Raw genomic sequence first — 23,289 nt, forward strand, 5'->3', positions numbered from 1 at the left:
CGCCAGCCCAGGTGTCTCCACGCCAGATGTACCCACCCCTGGTGTCCCCACGCCAAGGACCCCAATGATTGGCGTCCCCAACCCCAAGGAGCCCAATGCCGGGTGTCTCCACGCCACGTATCGCCGCATCAAGTGTCTCTTTGCCAGAAGTCCCCACCCCAGCTGTTCCCGTGCCACCAGAGACACTCAGGGCGCCAGGTGTCCCCCAGCCCCTGCAGGTGCTCAGACCAGGGGACAGCAATGCCTGAGGGGGGCAGTGGGGGGTGGGTGACCCCCGTGGGTGGCCTCGTGGGGCACGAGATGGCCGGGAAAGGGGACAGGCAGGGGACACGGCAGGTGTGGGGTGGCACGGGCAGGGACACAGTGCCGGCGCTGCTTCAACCCAGGGGAATTCGTGGGGAAAGCGGGATAGGGACCCTCGAGGCGTCGGGACGGGGGGCGGGTGCGTGGGGAGGGGCCGAGCACGGGTGGGTGCGGGGGTGTGCGCGCTGGGCTGCGCGTGTGCCCACGGCGGGGGTGTGACCCTGTGGCCCCCCAGCCCTGTGGCCCCCCAGCCCTGTGTCCCCCCGGCCGGTCCCGGCTCCCGGGGGTGGTCAAGAAGGTGCCGAGGCGGCGGCGGGGGAGTCGCCTCCGGTAACCGGGTGTTTATTGGGGCCGCGGGGTACAGCCCGCGGGCGGCCGCATGCATGGCCGCTGGGGGGGGGGGCTCTCGCCGCCCCCTGCCCTATTTACAGCCTGCCACCCCCTGGGGACCTGCCAGACCCCGGGGACCTGCCACTCCCCCGCGACACGCCACCCCGGGTGGGCGCCGGGCAGGGGTGGCACCGAAAGGGCACCCTTTGCCAGCAGAGAGTGGGTTCGGTGGGGACCCCCCAGCGGTGCCCCCCCACCACGGCTGTGCTTTCCAGGAGGGGGTGCCTGGGGGAAAGATGGGCAACCCCCAGGCTGGCACTGGGAAGGGGTTGACCCCAGACTGGGGGTGGGAGTGTACGCCATCCCCAGATAACGCCACATTCGGGGGGCTCCCAGCCCCCCGCGCCCAAAATGTTCACCAGGTTCCATCACCACAACCAGTGCACCCCTGGCCGGGTGTCCCCAGGGGGCTGGCAGCACCCAAAAGCCCCCCGGGTGCCACTGACGGGCTGGGGGGCACAGCCCGGTGCCCGTGTCCGTGTGTCCATCCTGCTGCCTCCCAGGGATCCCCCTCCCAGGGTGCCGCGGGCCCTGGGTCCAGCCTGGGGAGGGGACACGGTGGACGGCCCCCCCCGGCATATGGGACAAAACAGCCGGAGCGCGGGGCACTGCCCCACGCCAGCCGGGGACACCCCCAAACCCTATCCGGGGGCACCCAGGGGGTGCCTGTCCCCCCCTCACCCATGCAGCACCTCACCCCATGCCCGCGGCGCCTGCCCGGCCACCCCTCCCTGTCCCCAGGGAGCCGGGGGCCCCCTTCAGTGTCCTGGCGAGGGGGACGCACACAGGGTGGGACCCTATTTTCCCGAGGGAGTCCGCTCCACGCCGTAGCGCAGGAGGTGGTGCAGGTCCGTCAGCGGCCGCGGGGTTCCCGGTGCCCGCGCTGCCCGGGCTGCGGTCCCTTGCCGCCCGTAGCCGCCCGCCGCCGCCTCGCCGCTGTTGAACGTGTGGTTCCTCTTGAGGTGAGCGCCGGGGCGGCCCGTGCCGTTGTTGGCGTTGAAGTTCAGCTGCTCGGGGTGCCAGGGCGGACCCTCGGTAAAGTCTCCGCCCTCCCCGCTGGGTGCCGAGACCACCCGCCGGCGCTCGGGGCTGGGGTGCGGCGTCCCGCCGAAGTCGCCGTAGGAGCTGCGGGGTGGGCGGCGGGCGCCGGCGGGTGGGTGCTGCCGGGTGCGGGGACCCTCCTGAGGGTCCCGACCCCAATGCCCGTCACCTGAGGAGTCGCTGAGTTCGGCCTCCAGCTCCTGGTCCACCAGGATGGCGTGGCAGGAGAGGGGGATGCCCCGCGGCGGGCGGCCGGAGCCGCCGTGCCCCCGCCCGGCGCCCGCGGGCCCGGAGCCTCCAGGGTCCCGCAAAGCCGCGTTGATGATGTTGTGACTCTGCTCCCAGGTGCAGTTTTGGAGGGCGCCGGGGCAGCGTTTCTGCTGCAGCGGGGTCTGCTCCGGCGTGGGCAGCACCCCCGAGTCCAGGTCGTGTTGGGTGACCTTGCCCAGCTCCTTGGGCCACCCGTTGGGCATGAGCGGGGCCAGCAAGGCGCCGCGCGCCCGCCGCTCGCCCAGGCGGCTGACGCTCACCACCGACTCACTGTGCGCCAGGATCGTCTCCTTGTCCTTGCGCCGCGCCAGCTCCTTGCGGTCCCGGTGCCCGATGAACCAGCACACGCTGAAGCCGGAGATGACGGCGCCGATGACGAAGGCGGCGACGGAGGAGATCACCAGGAGGTTCACCGACACCAGCCCGTCCGGCTCGTCCACGAAGCTCTCCGTCACCAGCCCTGGGGTTGGGGACACGTCAGGGGACCTGCGGCTGCCACTGCAGCATCCCCGAGCCCAGTCCCGGCCCCGCACTCACCCTCGCACTCGCCCAGGTGGGATGTGCTGCCCCCGGCGATGTCCTGCTCGAAGGCCACCCTGGGGGTGCAAAGGGGGGGTCAGTGGGTCCCTAATGGCCTGGCAGGGTCTCCCAGCTCCCTTCAGCGAGCAATGAGTTTGTTGGGGCTCAGCAACTGGGGGCTACAGGAGCCGGTGCTCTCTGGGGACCCCACTGTTCCTGCCAGTGTCCCCCAGGCCTGGCAGCGTTACCTGGGACTGGGCTCCAGGAAGACGCAGGAGCCCTCGGTTGTCCAGCCGCAGTAGGGATCCCGGCTCCCCAGGCAGTTCCTGGCAGGGGGCAGAGATGTCGGGGTCAGCTCTGATGGGGGGACACAACACCCCGACCCCCATGGCACCGTGCTGTGCCTCAGTTTCCCCAGCCATGCTCCCAGCCGTGCTGAGCCCTGTCCAGCCGGATCCCAGCACAGGGTGAATTCCTGGGACGTGAGGTTATGCAGATCCCCCACTCCTTGCACAGCCCCCACCAGCGAGCCCTGCCCACCCCAGGCACTCACTTCATGCAGCCCGAGTGCTGCTGGCAGCGAGCCACGGGCACCCTGGCCACGCACGGGGGGAAGGCCAGCAGCAGGGACCCCGCTGCCTTGTCCAGCTCCAGCCCCAGGAGCCGTCGCTCGTCCTCCGTGTCCCGGCCACACCTGGGGACAGGGCAGAGCTCAGCATAGCCTCAGCCCTGGTCCACAGGGCCCTCCACAGAGCCTGTCCTAGTCCAGAGGAGATTTTCTCATCCATTCCCTCCACCCTTGCATCCCCCTGACCCATCCTCTCCATCCATCCATCCATCCATCCATCCGTCTGAGCAGCCCACCCACGCCTTTTATCACCCCCTCTCCCCCCTCTGGCACCCTGGAACTCACCTCCCAGGCTGGTAGGTCTCAAACTCCTCCAGGAAGACGCTCTGGCTGCCAGGGGCGGTGGGCACGGGGCTGCTGGTGGCATTGGGCAGGATGAGGAACTTGAGTATGGTGCCGGTGCTGGAGCCCAGGAACACCACGGTGTGGTTGCCCCACGGCCCCGCTGCGTTGTCCACCACGATCTTGCGGAGCTGGTACCTGAGTGGGCGGAGGGAGAAGCGTTGGGGTGTGGGAGAGTCCCGGTGTCCCCAGGGAGGGGGGAACTGGGGCAGGGTGAGGGGACCCAGCCCCACAACCCCATCTCCATGTCCCCATCCCCAGCCCTACGTCCCCAGGTCCAGCCCCACAACCCTGTCCCCATCCCCACCCCCCATCCCCATGTCCCCATTCCCATTCTGTGTCCCTGTCCCCGTCCCTGCTCACGCCCCAGCTGCCCTGCCGGCGGGAGGCTGAGGCCCGAGAGTGCCGCTTGATTAATTCCCCATCAAGCAGCAATTAAGGCAGATTTAATTAGGACGAGACAATCCTGACTGCAAAGTGTATGAGATTTATCAGCTCTCCCAGTGCTCCCAGTGCTGGCACAAGCATGGAAAGGCAGCACGGGAGGCTCTGGCCAGCACCTCCAGCCCCTCCCAGCCCCTCCCAGCCCTCCCAGTGCCCCCCAGTGCCCCCCCAGCCCCCCCGGGCACCCACCGGGTCATGGTGCGGAGGATCCAGGGGGCGTTGCCCAGGGCCGGCACCGCCTCGTCCATCAGCGGGTGCGTCTTGACGAAGTTGAGGATCTCGTCGGGGAAGGCGCTGGAGGAGTTGTAGCGCATCCCCGGGGACGCGCAGCACCCGGGCCTGCAGCCAGGGCACGGCTCAGTGGCGCTGTCCCCAGCCTGTCCCCAGCCGTGCTGGTACTGGCCGTGGTTATCATCACCCCTGTCCCCACCCCTGCCCCTCACCGTGGCTTTGGCACCATGTCCTCGGGCACAGGTGTCCAGATGGACTCGGGTGACTTCTGCTCCCTGAACCGTCCCTCGAAGACGGCGGCCACTTGGGCCATGTCGAAGGCGCAGACGGCGGAGCCGGGAATGCTGTGGGGACACGGCTGTGGGGTGAACGCAGGGAGGCCCCAGGGAGTGCGAGGGGCCCAGCAGATCCCAAAAGGAAACAAGTCCAGATCCTGTACAGGACCCAGCCAGACCCATCCCACCACTCATCCCAGATCCCGCTCTGGATCCAGCCTGGATTCCACCCAGATCCCAGCTGGCATCCAGCTCAGATCCCACTGAGGAACCAGCCCAGATCATCCCTGATTGCTCACATCCCAGCTGGTCCCCAGCCCCACATCCCCATTCCCAACGCCGTGTCCCTGCTCCCAGCCCCACACGCCTGTCTCCAGCCCCATATCCTCATCCCCAGCCTAACCCCCACATCCCCCATGGGCACTGAGGCACATTTTGGGACCCCATCCCAGCCCCGAGGGTCTGGGCAGGGCACAAGAGGCTCTGACCTGTTGGCAGGCGTGGAGAACACGGCCAGGACCACGGGGCGCCCGTCCAGCTCCAGGATGTCGGTCACGGCTTGGATGACATTGAAGTAGAAGTGGGAATCGCCCGGCACGGAGCAGTTGAGCCGGGCCTTGAGGAAGGACGTCCACTGCTTCTCCAGCACCCGCTGCGAGCCCCCCATGTCGTTCTTGCACACCCGGGCCACCCGTGACACCACCACCTGCGGGGAGGACACCCGTCACCACCCTACCCCAGTGGCCGTCCCTGTGTCCCTGTCCCCACCCCGGGTGTCCCTGTGGGCATCACAGAATGGTTTGGGTTGGAAGGGAGCTTAAGGATCATCCACTTCCCGGTGGGAGGTGTCCCACCTTCTCCAGGTAGTTGAACTCCATGGCGATCTCCCGGAAGAAGAAGTAGACGTGGCTCCTCCATTCCACGGCGTGCACAAAGTAGGGCTCTGTGGGGACAGTGGGGTCAGGGATGGCCCAGGGTGGGGCCACAGGGGACGTGTGCCATGTCCTGGCACGGCCCAGGGTGGGGACACACCTTTGAACCACTTGGAGTCATGTTTGACGGTGCGCAGGGTCGGGCTGTCCCCCAGGCTGCGGTAGATGACGGCGTCGATGGCCAGGAAATCTGTCACCGTGGCGGTGAAGAGCATCCCCCCTGCGCGGGACAGGGGTGTCAGCGGGGCTGGGGGATGTGGTGCCCACTGTGACACCGGCAGTGCCACCACTGACCTGTGAACAGGGCCACGTTGGCGTGCTTGGGGTCATAGGGACACCGGGCCATGCCGCTGATGTTGTCCCCGACGGGCTCCAGCGTGTCCATCTAGAGCGGGTGAGAGGGGGACGTGAGGACACACCCGGGAATGGGGGGGACCCGGGGGTCCCTATCCTGGGGGGGGCTCAGGGTTGAAGGTGTTGATGCTGCAGACCCTTCCCATGGGTGCCCCCTCCTGTCTTCACCCCAAAACCCCTTCCCATTGGTGTCCCCTCCTTCCTTGGCCCCAAGCCCCCCTCCCAAATGGGGACCCCTGCCGGGGGAGCTCACGCTGTAGTTGGAGCAGACGGGGTTGAAGGCGTTGGTGCCACAGACGAAGAGGAGGCTCTCGTTCCGCACCAGCAGCACCTTGACGAAATTTCGGCACTCTGCCTGCGCCGGGAGAGGGGACCGTCACCTCAGCACCCCAAAACCCCCCTCGCCTCATCCCACCCCACCCAGGCCCCATCACTGTGAGCGGATGGCCTGGGAGGGCTGTTCTCACCCCAGAACTGCATTTATGGGAGCTGGGAATGGGATTTCTGGCCCCCAAATAATTAATTACAAACCCAATTAGCCAAGCAGCCAATAAATCAGAGATACAACCGCTTCCAGGGAGTGGGGGGTGACACTGGGGACGGGACAGGGTGGCCTTGTTGGGGTGACAGAGGGTGCTCAGTCCCCACCCGGGGGTCCCCATGGGGCGCGGGCCCCTCCAGCCTGTACCTCGTGCTTGCCCTTCATCCGGCAGATGCTGATGTCGTGCTGGTTCGAGCGCCACGTCAGCTTCTGGAGGGGGGAAACCAGTGTGGGGACAGGGAGTAGACAACAGCACCCCCTGAGACTCCCCTGAGACCCCTCCAGATCTCCCTGACACCCCCGAAAGCCCCCGAGACCCCCAGCACTTACCCGGTGGTAGCGCATCTCAGCGGCCCCGCTGGGCTCCAGGCTGACCCGATAGACGTTGTCCCTGGGGAGGGGGACACGGGTGTCACCACCTCCCAGCTGGGATGTGGCCCCCCAGCAAGGCATGTTGGGGGTGCAGGACCCACCCCCACCCCCCCGGGAAGGTTTGGGGATCTGGGCTGGACAATGAACATCACCGGGGCAATGAAAGTGACAATGAACCCCCCCCCAAATACCCCATGGCAGAGCTTGGGGTGCCCCGAGCAGGTAGTGGGGTTCTCCCCAGGAAAGAGCGGTGGGATGGCTGTGGGGTGCCCATCCCGGTGGAGGGGAAGCTTTGGAGTGCCGGGGTTCAGACCTTTCCCCGATGAAGAGGGTCCGGTTGACCTTGAGGATGCGCTGGATGTTGAGGCGCTGGGTGCCCCCCCCCTCGGGGCCCCCCGGGCGGGCGGTGCCGTGGCCCACGAACACCGGGTAGTGCTTCACATCTGGGGGGACACGGAGGTCACACGGGGCCGGGCACCCCCGCACAGCCCAGGTGACCCCCCACACCCAGGTGGTGCCCAGGGAGGCACCTCCCTCCTGCCTTCAGCCCGAAATCCTCTCCCATGGGTGTCCCCCGCCTGCCTTCACCCCTAATCACCCTAAAACCCCTAAACCCCTTCCATAGGTGCCCCCCAAAGTAACCCAAACCCCAGCCCTGCCCACGGGCGGTCTCATCGTATCTTCATTCCAAAATCCCCCCATGGGTGTCCCCTCCTGCCTTCACCCCATATCCCCCCAAGCCCCTCTCCATGCCAGGCCGTGCCTCCCCCCGTGCCCCAGTGCAGCACCCCGACCCCCCAGCCCCGGGGGGGCACTCACAGTCCGGGGGGGCCACGGCGATGGGGCCGGGCTCCTCGGGGAAGGTGCCCCTCGCCGTCCTCTCTGCCGCCAGCAGCAGCAGCAGCACCAGGGGCACGCGGGGTGGGGGTCCCATGGTGGCCCCCGCCCTGGGTGGGCACCCACCGCACCTGCGGGCACGGGCAGAGCTGGGAGGGGTGGCACTCACCTGGGTGCCGGGGTCCCCCCCGGAGCACCCCAAACCCTCAGGGGTCTCTGGGGCTCTCTGGGTGTTGGTGCCGGGGGCGAGGGGCCACCACAGGGGGTGGCTGAGGGGACCTTGGGGTGTGACTGGACCCCAGCTGGGGCCATACTGGTTTGTCACCAGCACACGTGGGGAAGCCACTGCTGGTGACATGGCAGGGCTGGGGACTTGGGGACAGGAGGATGAGGACACATGGACAGAGGGACAGGGGGACATGGGGACAAGAGGGAAGCCGGACTGGCTCTTCCCCCTCCCAAAATGCCACCGGGATGTCTTGGAAAATCGCCGGGGACACATCACAGTGTCACAGCACTTCCCATCCGGACAGCCCCAGTGCCACCACCACTGTCCCCCCATCGCGCTGGGCCGCCATCCCCACCCTGTCCCCCGTCCCCGAGGGGCTGAGGCCGGGCTGGGTAATTAGCAACCGGGCAGGGAATTAATTGATCATTAATTCCATGGGAGCAGGGAGCGGGGGCGATCGAAGCGGCGCCCTCCTTCCCCCCGGGGACCGAGGACGGGTGACATTGTGGGGGGCTGGGGGTCAGGGAGCCTGGACGGTGCCAGCGCGGGGACTCGTCCCCAGCCCCTCTGTGGTGACACCGGCCCCGGGTGAGACCCGGCACTGTCCCCAGCCCGGTCCCCTCTGCGGTGCCACAGGCCCCGGGGCAGGAGGTGACCCCAGTGGGACCTGACCCTGGTGTCACAGCCCCTGGGGACAACTGACCCCATCCCCAGGGTGTCACAACCCCTGGGACACCCAACCATGTCCCTGCAATCTCAGGGACATCCAAACCTGTCCCCACAGTGCCACAGCTCCCAGTGACACCCAGCTTTGTCCCCATGGTGTCCCCAACAAGCAGGAAATGAGCTGTTTCTGGCCGGTTTGTCACACAGCAGCACCCGAAAGCCACCAAATTTAACGTTCCCAAGCGCCGGAGGGAGGAAGGGAGGACCCCAAAAAGCCACCCCAGGGAAGGGCTCAGTGTCTATCGGCCACCTGAGAATCCACCCGCGCGGGGGGAGTTTGGGGGCCGGGGGCGCCTCGGGCGCCTGAAACCCCGAGCGGGGGGTCCGGTGTCACCGTCACCAGCCTGTGTGGTGACAGCGAGCGGGCGCAGGGTAACCGGAGCCTCCGGCGCCATAAATGCCAGCGATTGTGCGGGAAAAGAAAAGGCAGCGGGAAGAGGAGGGCACGGGGAGGAGGGGGCACGGCGGGGAGGGGGACACGGCAGCAGCGGGGTGACAAACAGGGACCCATTCACGGCGGTGGAGGAGCAGAGGGGACGGTCACTGTGCATGTCCCCAGCGTGGCTGGGGGGAAACTGAGGCAGCGGGTGGGGACAGGGGGATGTGCCGGGAACGAGGGGAGTCTCCACTTGGATATCTCCGACACGGAGCGGGTGAACAGCCCCGGGCATGTCCGTTGTCGCTGTCCCTGCTCCGTGCCTCAGTTTCCCCATCCCCCAGCACGCTCAGCCCTCCCCCCGCATGCACAAAGCTTTGGGGGGCGGGGGGAGCTGCTGGACTTCCCACTTCCCCCCCCCCCCCCAGTATCTCCGCGACCCGCGGCACTGGGGGAACGGGGCAGGAAGGGGGGGCAGCCCCCCAGAGTTCCTCCTCTCGCTGCAATTCCCGGGAGCTCCGATCGCAGGGAGACCTCCCTGATCCCACAGAGCGGGTGTCCCTGCTGGGGGGGGTCACTCTGCCCCCCCTTCCCTTCCCGTCCCTTCCCGGGGCTGGGAGTCCTTCCCCGCGGCATCTGCCCCCCGCCCGCGCCTCGCTCTGCCCACCTGAGCTGCTCCGGCCGCCTCCGCCGCTGCTCCTGTGTCACCGCTGTCCCTTCCGCTCGCAGGGGGGGTCCCGGCCGCGCGGGTCCCATAGCTGGGGGTGGGTCCCCCCCCCCCCCCGGTGGGTCCCCCCCGTTCCAGGACGCCCCGGCGGCGCTGGGGGCTCCGGCGTCCCGAGAGCGGCTCAGCTGTCACCTCACCCCCCCCGCGACCCCCAGGGGAGGGGGGCCCGTGCCCCCCGCCCGCGCCAGGTGGGAAGGTAGGGTTGATGTCACCGTAACCGGAGCCACCAACCCCCCCCTCACCCCGGCAGCTGTCACCGCAGCCGGGGACCCGGGGGGGGGGCACCCATGGGACCCCTCGAGCGGCACCGCGGCGTCCCCACGGGAAAGCACCCGCATGAACCTACCGGTGGGACCCCCTGGACACACAGCGGGGACAGGGGGACAGCGGGGTCCCCCCCAGCCTCATCGGGTCCCCCATCCTCATAAACCCGCTAGAAAGACAATGGGAAAGAGGGGGGCACCGGGAGAGGCGGGGACACACCGGGAATGGGGGTGACACCAAGAAGGGAGGGAGACCAGGAAAGGGGGACACACGCCGGGAAATAGGGGGGGCAGTGGGAAAGGGGGGACACTGGGAGGGGGGACACGCTGAGGAATGGGGGGGACACTGAGAAAGGCAGAGGACACCAACAATGAAATCCCTTAAAATACAACATTTTGGGAATACCCTCCCTGGTATTATCTCAATATCCACATCCCATTCCATCGGTCTAGTGTCGGATTTTGGGGTCATTTCCTTCAGAAGGCGCCCAACGCCAATAAACAATCAGTAATTAGATATGCTGAGGAGGCCTTTACACACCATGCACACCCCCCAGCCCCCCAAAATGTGGCCCCCGGCGCCCAGAGCATCCCTTGCTCGGCGGGGTCACACAGTGCCACTCCCAGTGCCAACAGAGGGGTTTGGGGGTCACCAGCAGTGCCCCCCCACTGCCATGGGGACCCCCCCAATCCCAGCTGCTGCTGCCGCCGGGGCTGGGGAGCTGAGCCCCCCCCGGGTTTCCGTTCCGGGGCCGGTTCAGATGGCAGAGCCAGGAAGCAGCTGTCCCCACGGCGGGGACGGAGCAAATGTCACCCCGGCCACCTGGCACCGCGCGCTGGCCTTGTCCCTGTCCTGTCTCCTGCCGTGGGTCCCCCCTTTCCAAGCGGCACCTCCCGAGGGGCCGCAGGCAGCACCCCCAGAGCTGCGGAGGTGCCAAGAGGACGGGGGAACACCAGCACCGGCGGGGTCCCCGTGTGGGTGACAGGGATTGGGGGGTCACCGGCGTGGCGGGGGGGGGACACAGCACCCACCCTTTACCTTGGCGCTTCCACGGCCCCGCCGGCAGCTCAAATGTCCCCCCGGGCCTCCCGCTCCGGTTACCGGCTCCGCTTACAGCTGCCGTTTATAGCCCCGATCCCTGTCCCTTGTCCCTTGTCCCTTGTCCCCTCCCCATCGCCCACCGCCCCCCGGGTGGGGACACAGGCGTCCGAGCCCCCCAGGACACCGCGAGCGACCAAGGGCGTCCGACCCCCGACACGGGCACCGGGGATGGTGGGCACCCCGCGGTCACCTTGGGTGGCTTTGTCACCCGCCGTGGGTGCCCAGGGTTGGCCCCAGTTGCTGGGTGCCCCTCGATACCCCCCGGGTGACACCCATGGGTGCCCCGGCACGTCCCTTCCAGCACGCCGGCGGTGCTGGTGGCCGGCCAGAGCCGCATGGTGATTTGCATATTAAATACAGGCTCATCTGCATATTAAGGACGGTTTCCTAGCGAGGACGATCACGCGTCACGCCGAAATAAACCCGGGGGGGGGGGGACAGAGGGGGTCGCAGACGGAGCTCCGCATCCCCCCAATTCACAGCCCTCGTCCCCTGTCCCCAGAGATGTGGCTGCCCTGTACCCCCAAATTCACAACCCTTGTCCCCTGTTGTCCCCCAGTTCGCAGCCTTTGCCCCCTTGTCCCCCGGGACAGGATCCTCCCGTCCTGCCGGTCTCCCCAAGCCACTCGTCCCTATTGACACACACCCCCCATGTCCCTCCTGTCCCCCCAAAGACTGTCACCCCCCCCTTGTCCCCAAAGGGGCACATCCCTGCCCCTCCTGTCCCTCCAGAACAGCCATTCCCCTCGTCCCCCTTGTCCCCAAAAGCACTCACCCCCCTCGTCCTGTGCCACCCCAGGGGCTCTGTGCCCTGGCGGGGTCCCCTCGATCTCACCCTGTCACCCTTCTTTGGCGCCCGCATGGCCCCAGGGCTGTGGCAGGAGCGGATCCGGCTGCTCCAAGTCACCGCCTCTGGCCTCGTGCCTCAGTTTCCCTTCGGCGTGGGAAGGGGGAAGCCCCTGTTCCTGCCCCGAGCGTGGGCACCGCCCTGGGAACCCGCACCCAAAGCCCTGCCAGTCCCAGTGTCCGTCCCCAGGGATCCTTGTCCCCAGAGATTCCTGTCACCATGGTGCCCCATCCTTACGGAACCCATGTCCCCAGGGTGTCCCACTCCCAAGGAGCCCCTTCCCCAGAGTGTCCCCTTCCCCGCGGATCCCTGTCCCCATGGGATCCCTGTCCCCGAGCAGGCAGAGGGACACCAGCTCCTGGTTCAATCCCACGGGAGACCCTACAACAACAACCCGGAGTGTTTACATCCGGCTGCAGGCGGGAGCCCTGCAATTACAGCCCAGGACACGGAGCTCCATCATTCCCAGGATGGGAGGCTGCCGAACACACCCACACCACCCACAGACACCCCAAACCCACCTCAAACCCAGCTCAATCCTCAGAAAGCAGCCCTACAGTAACAACCCACTGATCCCAGAGCCAGAGGAGCCAGGGGAGGCTGCGGGAGGTCAGGACTGGGGGTCAGCCCCGCAGCCGGGTCAGTTTTTCAGCCCTAATACGCTGCTCCGGTCAGGAAAATGGGGCAGTTCCACTCTCCAGGCCCAGAACCGGCAGTTCCCACTCGGATTCTGATACTTCAAACACTTATTTGTAGTTAAATAAGATTTAAAATCTGCTGGGTTCGACGGGGCGGAGAGAGGCTGGGCATGGCAGGTCACCTCAGTGTCACCGCAGTGTCACTGTAGCATCACCATCCCCAGCATCCTGCTGTCCCCAAGGTGAGGGTGGCTCTGGAGGTGGCACGCAGGGTGCCCCCCTTCCCTCCCGGAGCCACCCACCTCCCAGGAACACCAAGGGATGGGGACACCGGAGGGGACAGGAGCCACAGCCAGCCCCAGCAAATCTGGTCCTGCCACTGCCGGCGTGCCCAGAGGGTGACAAAGGTGACAAATGGCTTCCGGTGCCAAGCTGCGGGTGACAGCACATGAGCCTTCACCCTGTGGCCTCCTCCTCCTCCTCCTTCCCAGTGCCATTCTGCTCCAGCCTGCTCTCCGTTTCCAAAGTATCCCCTGTCATGGCTGGGGACAGGTGGGAGCTGCGTGGGGTGACACCCAACACCCCCCCACCTCTGTGAGCCCCCAGCACCTGGCTCGGAGCCCCACGGGAGCTGTGGGATGCAGGGAGCCGGGAGGGGCGCTGGGACTGCCGGGGAACAGGGTGGAGCGTGGGATGTGGGATGAGGAGTGGGATGTGGGATGAGGAGTGGGATGCAGGATGTGCGGTGGGATGTGCAGATGGAGTATGGGATGTGGGATGTGGAGTGGGATGTGGGCTGGGATGCAGGGTGGAGGATGGGAGGGAGGATGGGATAGAGGATGCAGGCTGGGATACGGGATGCAGGCTGGGTTAGGGGACACAGGGTGGGATGTGGGGTGGGATGCAGGATGGGATGCAGGCCAAGATGTGGAATGGGATGCAGGCTGGGATGCAGGCCGGGATGGGGGATGCAGGCCAGGATGGGGGATGCAGGCTGGGATGCAGGCTGGGATGCAGGATGCAGGCCAGGATGGGGGATGCAGGCCAGGATGTAGGATTCAGGATGGGATGCAGGCCGGGATGTGGGATTCAGGATGGGATGCAGGCCGGGATGTGGGATGCCAGCGGCGCGCGGAACAAAGGGCCATTGTTCCCAGCGCCGCCTCCGCGCTGCCGCCGCGCCGGAAGGTCCGAGCGGCCTCACCGCCCTCGGAGCGGTTCCTTGTTCTCCCGGCGCAGCCCGCGGCACCCACCAGGCCACCGCTGCCACCGCCACTGTCACTGTCACCCCCACCGCCACCATCGCTGCCCGCGCAGGTTCTCAGGCGCCAGCGCCACAAGCCTCAGGGCAGGATGGTGTCCCCGTCCCCTGCATGGCCCTGCCAGGTGTGCCAGGTGCCATCTGTGCGTGGGGGGGTGTGCGCGGGTGTCACACGTGTGCGGGGGGTGTCACCGTGTGCCGCGTGTGTGAGTGCAGGTGTCGGTGCGTGCAGCAGCTGTCACACGTGTCACTGTGTGTGCCTCTGTGTGTCAGGGTGTGTGCCCCGTGTGTCGCGTGTGTGTACAGCAGGTGTCACACGTGTCACATGTCGCTCTGTGTGTCAGTGTGTGTGCACCAGCTGTCGTGTGCGTGTGTAGGGGCTGGCAGAAGGCACGGGGTGACACACATGTGCAGGAATGTGGGCACCAGCTGGCACCTGTGTGTGACAGTGTGTGGGCACCGGGTGGCACCTGTGTGACTGTGCATGGGGTGTCACACGTGTGCAGGTGTGTGCATGGGGTGTCATATGTGTGAGGCGTGTGCTGGCACACGTGTGTGACCAGGGCTGTGCACACAGGGCTGGCACGAGGGACGGGGCACAGCAGGGACGGGTTATTTTGGGCACATGGCAAGGATGGATCCCAGCTCCCACCTCCCAAAACTCCACCTTGACACTTCCTGATTTCCCGGCGCTTTATCTCAGTGTTCCTGGCGGGAGATGATGGATGGGGCGGTGAGAAAAGCCCACGATGTTCCCACCATGCAAACCAGGACCGGATCCGTCCCTCGGGGTGACCGCGCTGGTGCTGCCACCACTGCCTCATCCCATCCCATCCCATCCTCTTCCATCACCCTGGGGTTGTTCCCAGCACTGCCACCCTCCCGTTCTGGTCCCTGCTCCGTGCCTCAGTTTCCCCACCTCAGCACCCTGCAGGCTCCCGCAGCCCCCACGGTCCCACCCGCAGCCGTCGCTCCCCCGGGGCCCCCCCCCGTGTCCCCCCAGATTCCCCCGGCGCCAAACCCGGCGCTGAGCTCGGCCACGGCGCTGCCGGGTTTGATGGGATTATCCCGGCGGGCGGGATTACACGGGGAAGAGTGAGGATTAGCCACGGCGCATCGGCACGACACTGCCACAGCCACAGCCACGCCGCCAGCGGCCCGAACTGGGCTGAACTGGGAGCAACTGGAGCCCAGGTGTGACGCCAAGCCCCAGAGCAGGGATCCCCCGGGAGGCTTCGCCAGCCGCTGTTTAATTACCCGGCTGCTGGGAACCGGCACAAAGAGACAAGAGGGATCTCTTTATCCCCCCCCCTTTTTTTTTTAATTTGACAAAATTGTAATTAAATAGGGAGCAAAATCCCGTTAGCACACGGCAGCCCCTCTGGGATCTCCTCTGTGCCAGCCCACTGCTCTTCCTCTCCCTCCCGCTTCACTCAGGGAATCCAACCCCTCATCGCCCCTTTTGGGGGATGCCACCAAAGCCTGGAGGCCCCTGGGGCCCAGCTGGAGGGTCCCCAAGGCCATCGAGTCCCACTTGCCATGGGGCCGGGCACTGCCGAGGGTACAGCAGCATCCTTTGGGTACCAACGCTCCGGCTCCACCTCCAGCACCATCCTGGGGATGGGAAGCAGAGACCACGGAGCTCCCCGGGATGCAGCACCCACGATGCCGGTGGCGATCCGGCGGTGCCGGCGGTGCTGGGTGCCAACAGGTTCCGCAGGCGCAGCTCCCAGATGGAGCCGGGATTGCTCCTGCTTTTCTTTACTACTGTTTATGTTGCCGAAACACATCGGATGCCACCACAGCGGCACCACAGGGAAACCATCCCGGCCGGGCCGGTGGCGACCCGCTGGCCTGGCACAGCGGGAGCTACCGGAGTGGAAAAGCCACCCTGGACAGCACCGTGTCTGCGCCCGGTGGGACAACCCCTCCGACACGTTCTGGGATCCGGCCCCGGCGCGGGAGATGCTCCAAGGGCCCGGCGCAGCTCAGCCCACTGAAAAATTAAATCGCATCCAAACTGGCAGGTTTAATTAAAAATATTCCAGCTTGTCTAGGGATACAAACCGCATCCGGCACTGCAGCAGGGATCTGCATCCAGCTCCAGTGCCTGGCGAGCAGGGCCTCGCGGCCGGGCTGTGCCCCAGCACCGGTGTGGAAGCACTGGTGGCAGCGCAGGAGTTACTGGTTTAACTGGGAGCCGAACCATCGCCTGGTGCAGCCGGCTGCCAGGGTCGAGGGGACAGGGACACCCAGCCCGGTGTCACCATCCTGTCCCAAGACTTGGGACTCCTGGTGAGGCTTGAAGGGACGCAGAGCCAGCAGAACCCTGGTCTGGGGGGGAGCACGGGGGGTCCCTGCAGCCCCCCCAGCATGGACAGCTCTGCCATGGGGAGCACACGTGTGTGCGCACATGGGCTCGTGTGTGCGGTCACCGGGCTGAACTGGTGATTTCCCTTTGTTTATGGGAATGGCACCAAAAACACCGGGGGGGTTCCTGGCGGGGGGGTGAGCCGTGTCCCCCCGCAGTGACACACCGGCGGCACCGGCGCTGCTGGTGAGGCCGAGCTGCCCCCGGCACCCCCAGAGCTGAACCCGACCCCCGGGGCCGCCTCTTGCCCCCCCATGCACAAAACCTCCCCACCGCAGCCACGTGCCCCGGTGACAGCGGTGACCCAATTCCCGTGTCACCCCGGGGACGCTGCAAAAGGGGCTTTGGAGCCGCGCTGGCCGCGCTCGGCACCCCGGGAACCTCCGGGATGTGACCCCAGCACCCCGCGGGGACACCAACACCACCCGTGGGGGGTGACGGGGGGACACATCGCCCTGCCCGGACCTGGCACCCCGGGACGGACCCCGAGCCAGCCAGAGCTGCCCTCAGAGTCATTTTGTGGGACAAATTTCTGGGGGGGACCCACAGAGGGGCCCCCCAAAGCAATGCAACCCTTCCCCATGGCTGTGTCCGTGGGACAGGGAACTCAGCCATCCTCCTGCCCCCGCTCCCAGAGCATCCCTGGAGCAGGATCCAGGATCCGGCCCTGGGGGACCCAAAGAGACTGAGGGGGGGTCCTGGGGGGGACACAGCGGTGCCACGTGTGCCATCACCACCCCCAGCTCTCCCAGGCAAGCAGAGGTGGGTGCGCCCGGGGGGGGTCACTCCTGGCGTCTGCCCCCCCCCCCTCCCCACCCCACAATGGGGGGATGGATTGGGGGTCCCCTCTGCACCCCACCACAGCTCACGACCTGGTTTGGAGGAGGGAAACTGAGGCAGGACAGGAAGCAGAGCTCACCCAAGGTCACCCCGCGCCGATGCCACGGCTCCGTGGGCATCCCCCCCCCACCCTAATGGGGGGTGCTGGGCCCCCTCCCCAAGGCCCCTGTGCAGGGACCGGGCTCCCCACTCCTCTCTGCCCCATGGAGGGGGCTTGGGGTGCCCCAGCCCCCCGACTGCTCTGGGTGATGTGGGAAGATGGAGGTCAGGCTCGGGGGGGTCCGAGGGGGTTTTCTGGGGTCTGGGGGTGCCCAGGGTGCGCCGCGGTGAGGGCGACAGGGGAGGATTGGGGTCAGGCAAAACACCCCCACCCTTGTTATTTTAGGGTCCCCCCTCGCCAAATCTGCCAAAGGCGCGATGGTGTTGAGCCCCAAAAAAGGGGGACGGGGCCCCCCCAGCCTGGCAGACGCTGCCTGCACGGCCCCCCCCCAGCCCTGCCCTGACGCCGGGGGTGTCAGACCCCCCGTGCACGGCGGGTCCCCCACTTCTGCTGGCTGTCCCCCATCCCTTGTTCCCACCAAGTTACAGCCCCGAGACACAGCCAGGCACCCCCTGGATTTGTGGGCGCTTTGCCTCCCCCCCTGCCCCGCGGGATTATTTGAGGGGGGGCACAACCACCAAACCCCCCAGGCTGAGCTCTCGCCGCTCCCCGATGCCCTTTTGGGGTCTGCATTGGCCGGACCCTATTTCAGTCCCTCCGCCCTCCCAGCCCAGCAGGGGCTGCACGGGGTGGGGGGCACAGATCATCCCCTCCTTTTCTTACGCCCCCCCCCCTTCCCCCCCCAAAAAACAACAAGCCCTGGCTGCTTCCCAAAGAAGCAGCGGAGGCAAAACGGAGCCCGACGAAGCAGAGACACCCCCCCATCCCCATCCTCATCCCCATCCTCCCAGCTCGGGGCGGGGGGGCTCCGTATCCCGCGCCCATCGCCGTGTCCCGGGGCTGGGGGAGGGTCGGGGTGCCGGCCCGGTGGGCTGATGGGAGGGAGGGGGGCGTGGGACTGGGTGGGGGTGGGACTGGGTGCTGGGTGGAGGGGATGGGGGGGCTCAAGGGTGCGGGGGGGCTGTCGGGGTGCTGGGCTGGGGAGAGGGCTGCGGGATCGGGGCGCTGGGGGGTGGGATGAGGATGTGGGGAGGAGCAGGGTGCTGGGGGGAACAGGGGTGCTGGGGGTGGGGGCATGAGGTTGCGGGATCAGGGTGCGGGGAGGGTCTCCGGGTGTCGGGGGGGGGGGGGGGTGGGGGTGCAGGATGAGGGCGCCGGGAGGCTCGCGGGGTGCCGGGGTGCGCTGGGGGTGCGGGCTGGAGGTGGGGGGGTGCGGGAGGGGGCCTGGGGGGGAAGAATTGGGGTGCGGGTGGGACCCCCAGGAGTGCCGGCGTGGGGATGGCGATGCGGGATGGGGGTGCTGGGGGGGCGGTGCAGGGGGGCTCAGGCTGCATAGAGGGGGAACAGAGGGGTGCGGGCTGGGGGGCGCGGGGGGGCCCCTCCAGCCCGTGACCCTTCAAGGTTCCGCCCGCTCCGCTAACAAAAGCGCCGCTTCCCAATGCAGCAGCGGCGGCAGCGGGAGGGGGGAGGGCTGGGGGGGGGCACCCCGTTTTCTCCCATCCCCCCCACCCCAGGAGAGGCAACGGATGGAGAAGGAGGGGGAGAAACCGGGACGGGACCGCATCGGGAGGGGGGCGGGCGGAGGGGCACCGGCCGCGCTCTTACCTCGCCGTCCCGGGGGTTTCGGGGGGGCTCGGGGCACCGCGCACCTGCGCCCACCGGCAGCGGCTCGGCCCGGCCCCGCTCGGCTCCGCTCCGCCGCGGCGGGAGCGCCGGTACCGGGGCCGGGCGGGGCGGGGCCGCGGGGGGGGGCGGGGGGCCGGGGCCGGGCCCGCCCGGTGGCTGCGGCGGCACCGGGGCCGCTCCGGCAGCAGCGGCGATGGAGGAGCCGCCGCCGCCGGCGCTCCCGGAGCGGCTGCGCCCCCCGCCCTGCCCCCGCCCCGGGGAGGCGGCTCGGCCCGGCCCGGCCCCGGGCCCCCCGCCCCCGGCGGGGAGGGGGGAGCGCGGGGGGAGCCGGCCCCGCCTGCCTCGGCCCCCCCGAAAAGGGGCAGCTCTCCCCCCGCATTCCCGGGCACTGGGAGGGGTGGGTCCGGCCCCCCTCGTCCCCTCTATCAGTTTCCCCCATCCCGGGTGCCGGGAGGGGCTGGGGTTGATCTCCCCGTCTCCTGCCCGGGTTTCCCCCCCATCCTTGGCACGAAGAGGGATTCAGACCGAGTCCCCCCATCCTCTGCCTCCATTTCCTCCGCCCCTGGCACGAAGAGGGGCTGAGGCCGACCCCCTCCACCCCTTGCCTCAGTTTCCCAGATTTCCCACCCCGGTGAGGGGCTGGGACCCCATTCCCCCGCGCTGCCACAGCCTCGAAGGTGATTCCCCTCCGTTGCTGCCGAACATGTCCCTGCCCGCAAGCTGATCCTCCTCCCTCGCTGTGAGCCCCCCATCCCTGCCTCAGTTTCCCCTCGCACCCAGAAGTTGCTCTGCGCCCCACGGCTGCTGCCCACCCGAACCCGCCCTCTCCGGGCTGCAGGGGACGCCAGGATGGGCACCGGGGGGGGCACACAGGGTGGGGGGCCTAGCACGGCCTTACTTTGGCCGTTTTGTTGCGTTGTCCCAGTTGTTTCAGCCTGAAGAACCCCAAAGCAGGGTAAAACCGTGTCCGGGTGTGATGGGCGCACCGAGCTGTGCCCAGGGCTCAGCCCACCCTGGCGAGCAGGAGGTTCGGAACGTGATTCACCTCTTCCTGCATCCCTCCGGTCCCTCCCGGTTCCCAGGGCAGGGAAGGGGACGGCCACCCCCGGGGGGGACACTGACGGAAGAGGGGTCTCCTGGGGAAGGAAACCACGGCCATGACTCAGCGCCTGAATCACTGTCCCCAGGGGGACAGCGAGGGGACACCGCGAGCCCCTTGACCTGTTCACACAGCCCCGGCCCTCCGCTCGCCCAACTCGGGCTCATTATGGCTAATTAATCAACGCTCCTCAGAATTAATTCCTCCACGATTCCTGCAAGCACCGTCCAAACGCGTTTTGCTGAACAACAGCACCATCCTGGGGCACCCCGATACCCCATGGATATCCCACGGCACCCGAATATCCCCTGGTACCCCACCACCCTGCAGCAGCCCAGCACCCCATGGCACCCTAATATCCACTGGCACCCTCATATCCCATGTCACCCTGACATCCCACGGCTGTGACGGTCCCACGGCTCCTCCCGTGCAGGAATTTTGGCTGGCAGTTTGGAAAACAGCGGCCCTGGGAGGGCTCTTCCCATCCGCAGCCTCCAGATCGGGATTTATTCCCGGATTTGGGGATTTATGTGACCTTTAAGGGAATAGCGCGCGTCGCGGAGGAGTCGATGGGCTCGGGTGAGTCCCGCAGCCACACGTGCGATGAGCAGGGCCGGTCTCAGCTGCGGGATGTGGTGGGATGGGGGGGTCGGGGGTGTGTCGGCCCCCCCGTGAGCCCCGCCGGCCTCGTGCATCCCGAGCACGCGGGGTGGGGGCCGCGACCCCCGGCCTGTCCCGGCACGTCTCGGCAGGCACGGGATCCCAGTGCCACCCCCCGCACCCTGCTCGGGCCCAGGCAGGGGTTTTGGGGAGCGGCGCCTTCACAGCCCCCCGTCTGATCCCCCACCCACCCGGCGATGGAGCCCCGGCAGCGCCCTGGGCCCCTCCACCCTGTGGGAGCGGCCCGTGAGGGGCAGGAGGGGCCCCAGTCCCGGGGGATCCTGGTACGGCAGCCCCGTCCTCCCTGGCAGAACCCCTGGATCTGGACCCCTGGGTGTCCCCTTCCCTGCATGTGTGTGCACGTGTGTCCATCCGTGTGTGTGTCCATCCCTGTGTGTGTCCATCCCTGTGTGTGTCCATCCGTGTGTGTGTCCATCCGTGTGTGTGTCCATCCATGTGTCCATCCGTGTGTGTGTCCATCCGTGTGTGTGTCCATCCGTGTGTGTGTCCATCCATGTGTGTGTCCATCCGTGTGTCCATCCGTGTGTGTGTCCATCCGTGTGTCCACCCGTGTGTCCATCCATGTGCGTGTCCATCCGTGTGTCCATCCCTGTGTGTGTCCATCCCTGTGTGTGTCCATCCGTGTGTCCATCCATGTGTCCACCCATGTGTCCACCCATGTGCCTCCCTCTCCCAGCTGCAGCCATGGCCACCGCGGAGCCCCTCTGTGTCCCCACACTCCTGTGCACGCGTGTCTGTTTGCACGTGTGTGCGAGTGTTTGCACACGCGTGTGTCCGCACACGCGTGTCCGTTTGCACACGCGTGTGTTTGCCCACCGGTGGCCCCGCGAGCCATCCCGGCCACCGCCAGCCCCCGCAGCTGCCGCAGCCCCCCGGGCCCCCCCGGACCCCGCCGCTCCCCGGTCCCCAGCACCTGCCGCGGCCGTGGCGGGGCCGGCCCTTCCCGGCACGCGGGCGCTCGGGGAGGAAGAGTGGTAATTAAGTTAATTTGCACATGCAAATCATCCGCAGTTGGAATCTGTTAATTTTATAATTTGATGTTTAATGTACATATCTGCTGTGTTTTCCCAGGCAGAAACCCAACATTTTCTGGGTGCTAATGACAGGGGCCGCGCCCCGGGGTGGGGGACAGGGACCCCCGCGGGTGTGCAGGCGCTGGTGAGGCACCGGGGATCAGCCACCACCGGGAATGGGTGCACCCCGGTGTACGCTTGGGCCAGCCCCAAAAATGATTGAATTTGCCCCGTTCTGGAGGCAGCGTGGCTTCTTTCCACCCCTCCTGCCCAGGAGGTGTTTTGGGATGGTGGTGGTGAGCTGAGACCTGGCCACCCGTGTCAGCTAAGAGGGACGTGGTGGCCACCGGAGCGTCCCCACCCTGGAGGGTCACTGGTGGCATCGGTGGCAGCACCCAGCACCAACCATCAGCGCCCCAAAATGCAGGATACAGGCATGGCGTCCTCTCCCCCTTCCCGACGCATCCCTGGGAGCTCTGCTGCCTCATCCCCAAGCTCCTGCCTGAGGAGAGGGGCGCAGAAACTGGGGCTGTGCCCAGACTGAGTGTCACCCCAAATACTGCCCTGAGGCCGAGCACCTCCCGGGGCTGAACATCCCTCCAGGGCTGAGCATCACCCTGAGTTCAGGCATCATCCCGGGGCTGAGCATCACCTCCAAGTCAAGCATCACCCCAAGGCAGAGCAGCTCCCTGGTGCTGAGCAGCACCCCAGGGCCAAACATCACCCCAAACCCAACCCCCGCCGAGACAATCATCCCCCAGAGCAAGCGCTGCCCGTGGCTCAGCTGCCAGGGCTGGCTGAGGCCACTCCAGTCCGGTCCCTGTTTATCTGCAGGACCAGCTGGGGCTTTGCATGTGCCGGATTTGTGGGTTCCCTTTGAAGCTCCGGCTGCCGCCGGCCCCGCGCCTCTGCCGCGGCGGAGATAACGCGGTTCCCCGCAGCCCGGGGCTCGGCAGGACGTGGTCACCCTCCTTCCCGGGGCTGGATCCGGCTGGGAGCTCCCCCCGTCCCCAACAAGGCACGGAGCAGCCCTTGGGGAGCAGGGGAGGGTGATGCCACCTTTCTAATGAAAACTAATTGCCATTAATCCCGTCTCATTGTTTACTCGGGGCTGATTTAAGCACATTTCAGGCAAGACTGAGCAGTTGAACATTTCTAATGTATTTTTCTTTCTGCTTTAATGACCTTGTTCCTGCCACCCCGCTGCCATCTCCCCGCTCCAGGAGGCGACTGGTGACTTCATCGAGTTCATCCGGAGAGAGAAGGACCCTCCGTGACTGCTCTGGGGGTGGCTGGGAGGGAGCTGAGCTCCCCGAGCCCCACGGGGACCCGGCTTGGCCCCACGCCGGCTGGGACAGCCCTTTGTCCCCATCAGTGTCACCCAGCCACGGCCATCACGTTCGCTGGCCTCTCCCGTGCAGATGTACCCCGAGGCCAAATCCAGCTGTTTCCAGCCCTGCACAGCCCCCCTGGCAGCTCTCCCTGGGATCCCATGGCTCTGCCATCCAGATGTGCCCCCGTGACCCCATTCCAGCTGTTCCCACTGTCACCCCAGGGCCATCCATCCAGCTGTTGCCCCCATGCTCCCAAAACAGCTGTTCCCACTGTTACCCCAGCCAGATGTGCTCCTCGGAGCCCAGTCTGTCCCAGCCCAGCTGTTCCCCCCCAGTCCATGGCCAGTCCCCTCCACACCCCATCCCCATGTCCCCTCCATCCCCCCCAGTCTCCCACCGAGCCGGGGCTATTTTTATCCTCCTTTCAGCTCTCTCCTGCTCCGGTTCCATCCGGAGTCAGTGACTTTCACAACCTCCTTTATTCCAACCCCAGACTTTCAGTTCTCCCTCCCTCTGG

At 67.1% G+C, this 23,289-nt stretch overlaps 1 protein-coding gene across 2 annotated transcripts; it reads right to left on the bottom strand.

The window, feature by feature from the left end:
• Nucleotides 1–615: 615 nt before the first annotated feature.
• On the bottom strand, nt 616–18,729 carry SEMA6B (semaphorin 6B). 2 transcript variants are annotated; one of them, XM_032092978.1, is made up of 17 exons: nt 18,625–18,729; nt 7,462–7,610; nt 6,956–7,085; nt 6,601–6,661; nt 6,418–6,480; nt 5,983–6,084; nt 5,670–5,760; nt 5,476–5,595; nt 5,298–5,386; nt 4,932–5,149; nt 4,381–4,512; nt 4,127–4,276; nt 3,437–3,631; nt 3,077–3,217; nt 2,772–2,849; nt 2,542–2,600; nt 616–2,464 (listed from the first exon to the last, which is right to left on the bottom strand). In XM_032092978.1, exons 2-17 carry the CDS (start codon nt 7,574–7,576, stop codon nt 1,491–1,493), a joined length of 2,718 nt encoding a protein of 905 aa, XP_031948869.1. In that variant the 5' UTR covers nt 7,577–7,610; nt 18,625–18,729; the 3' UTR covers nt 616–1,490. The 2 variants fall into 2 exon arrangements, with proteins under 2 accessions (XP_031948869.1, XP_031948868.1); XM_032092977.1 differs by lacking the exon at nt 18,625–18,729 and adding an exon at nt 9,478–9,620.
• Nucleotides 18,730–23,289: the final 4,560 nt, after the last annotated feature.

The sequence above is a fragment of the Corvus moneduloides genome, chromosome 28 (genome assembly GCF_009650955.1).
Source record: "Corvus moneduloides isolate bCorMon1 chromosome 28, bCorMon1.pri, whole genome shotgun sequence".
In the NCBI taxonomy this organism is placed as follows: domain Eukaryota; kingdom Metazoa; phylum Chordata; class Aves; order Passeriformes; family Corvidae; genus Corvus; species Corvus moneduloides.

Excerpts from the sequence above, each read along its gene's own strand:
- SEMA6B (XM_032092977.1), bottom strand. The coding sequence starts at position 9,566 with ATGGGACCCGCGCGGCCGGGACCCCCCCTGCGAGCGGAAGGGACAGCG. Across the intron at positions 7,611-9,477 it reads AGGCGGCCGGAGCAGCTCAG|GTGCGGTGGGTGCCCACCCA; the intron begins GTGGGCAGAGCG and ends CCGTGCCCGCAG. Across the intron at positions 3,218-3,436 it reads GAGACCTACCAGCCTGGGAG|GTGTGGCCGGGACACGGAGG; the intron begins GTGAGTTCCAGG and ends CCCTGTCCCCAG.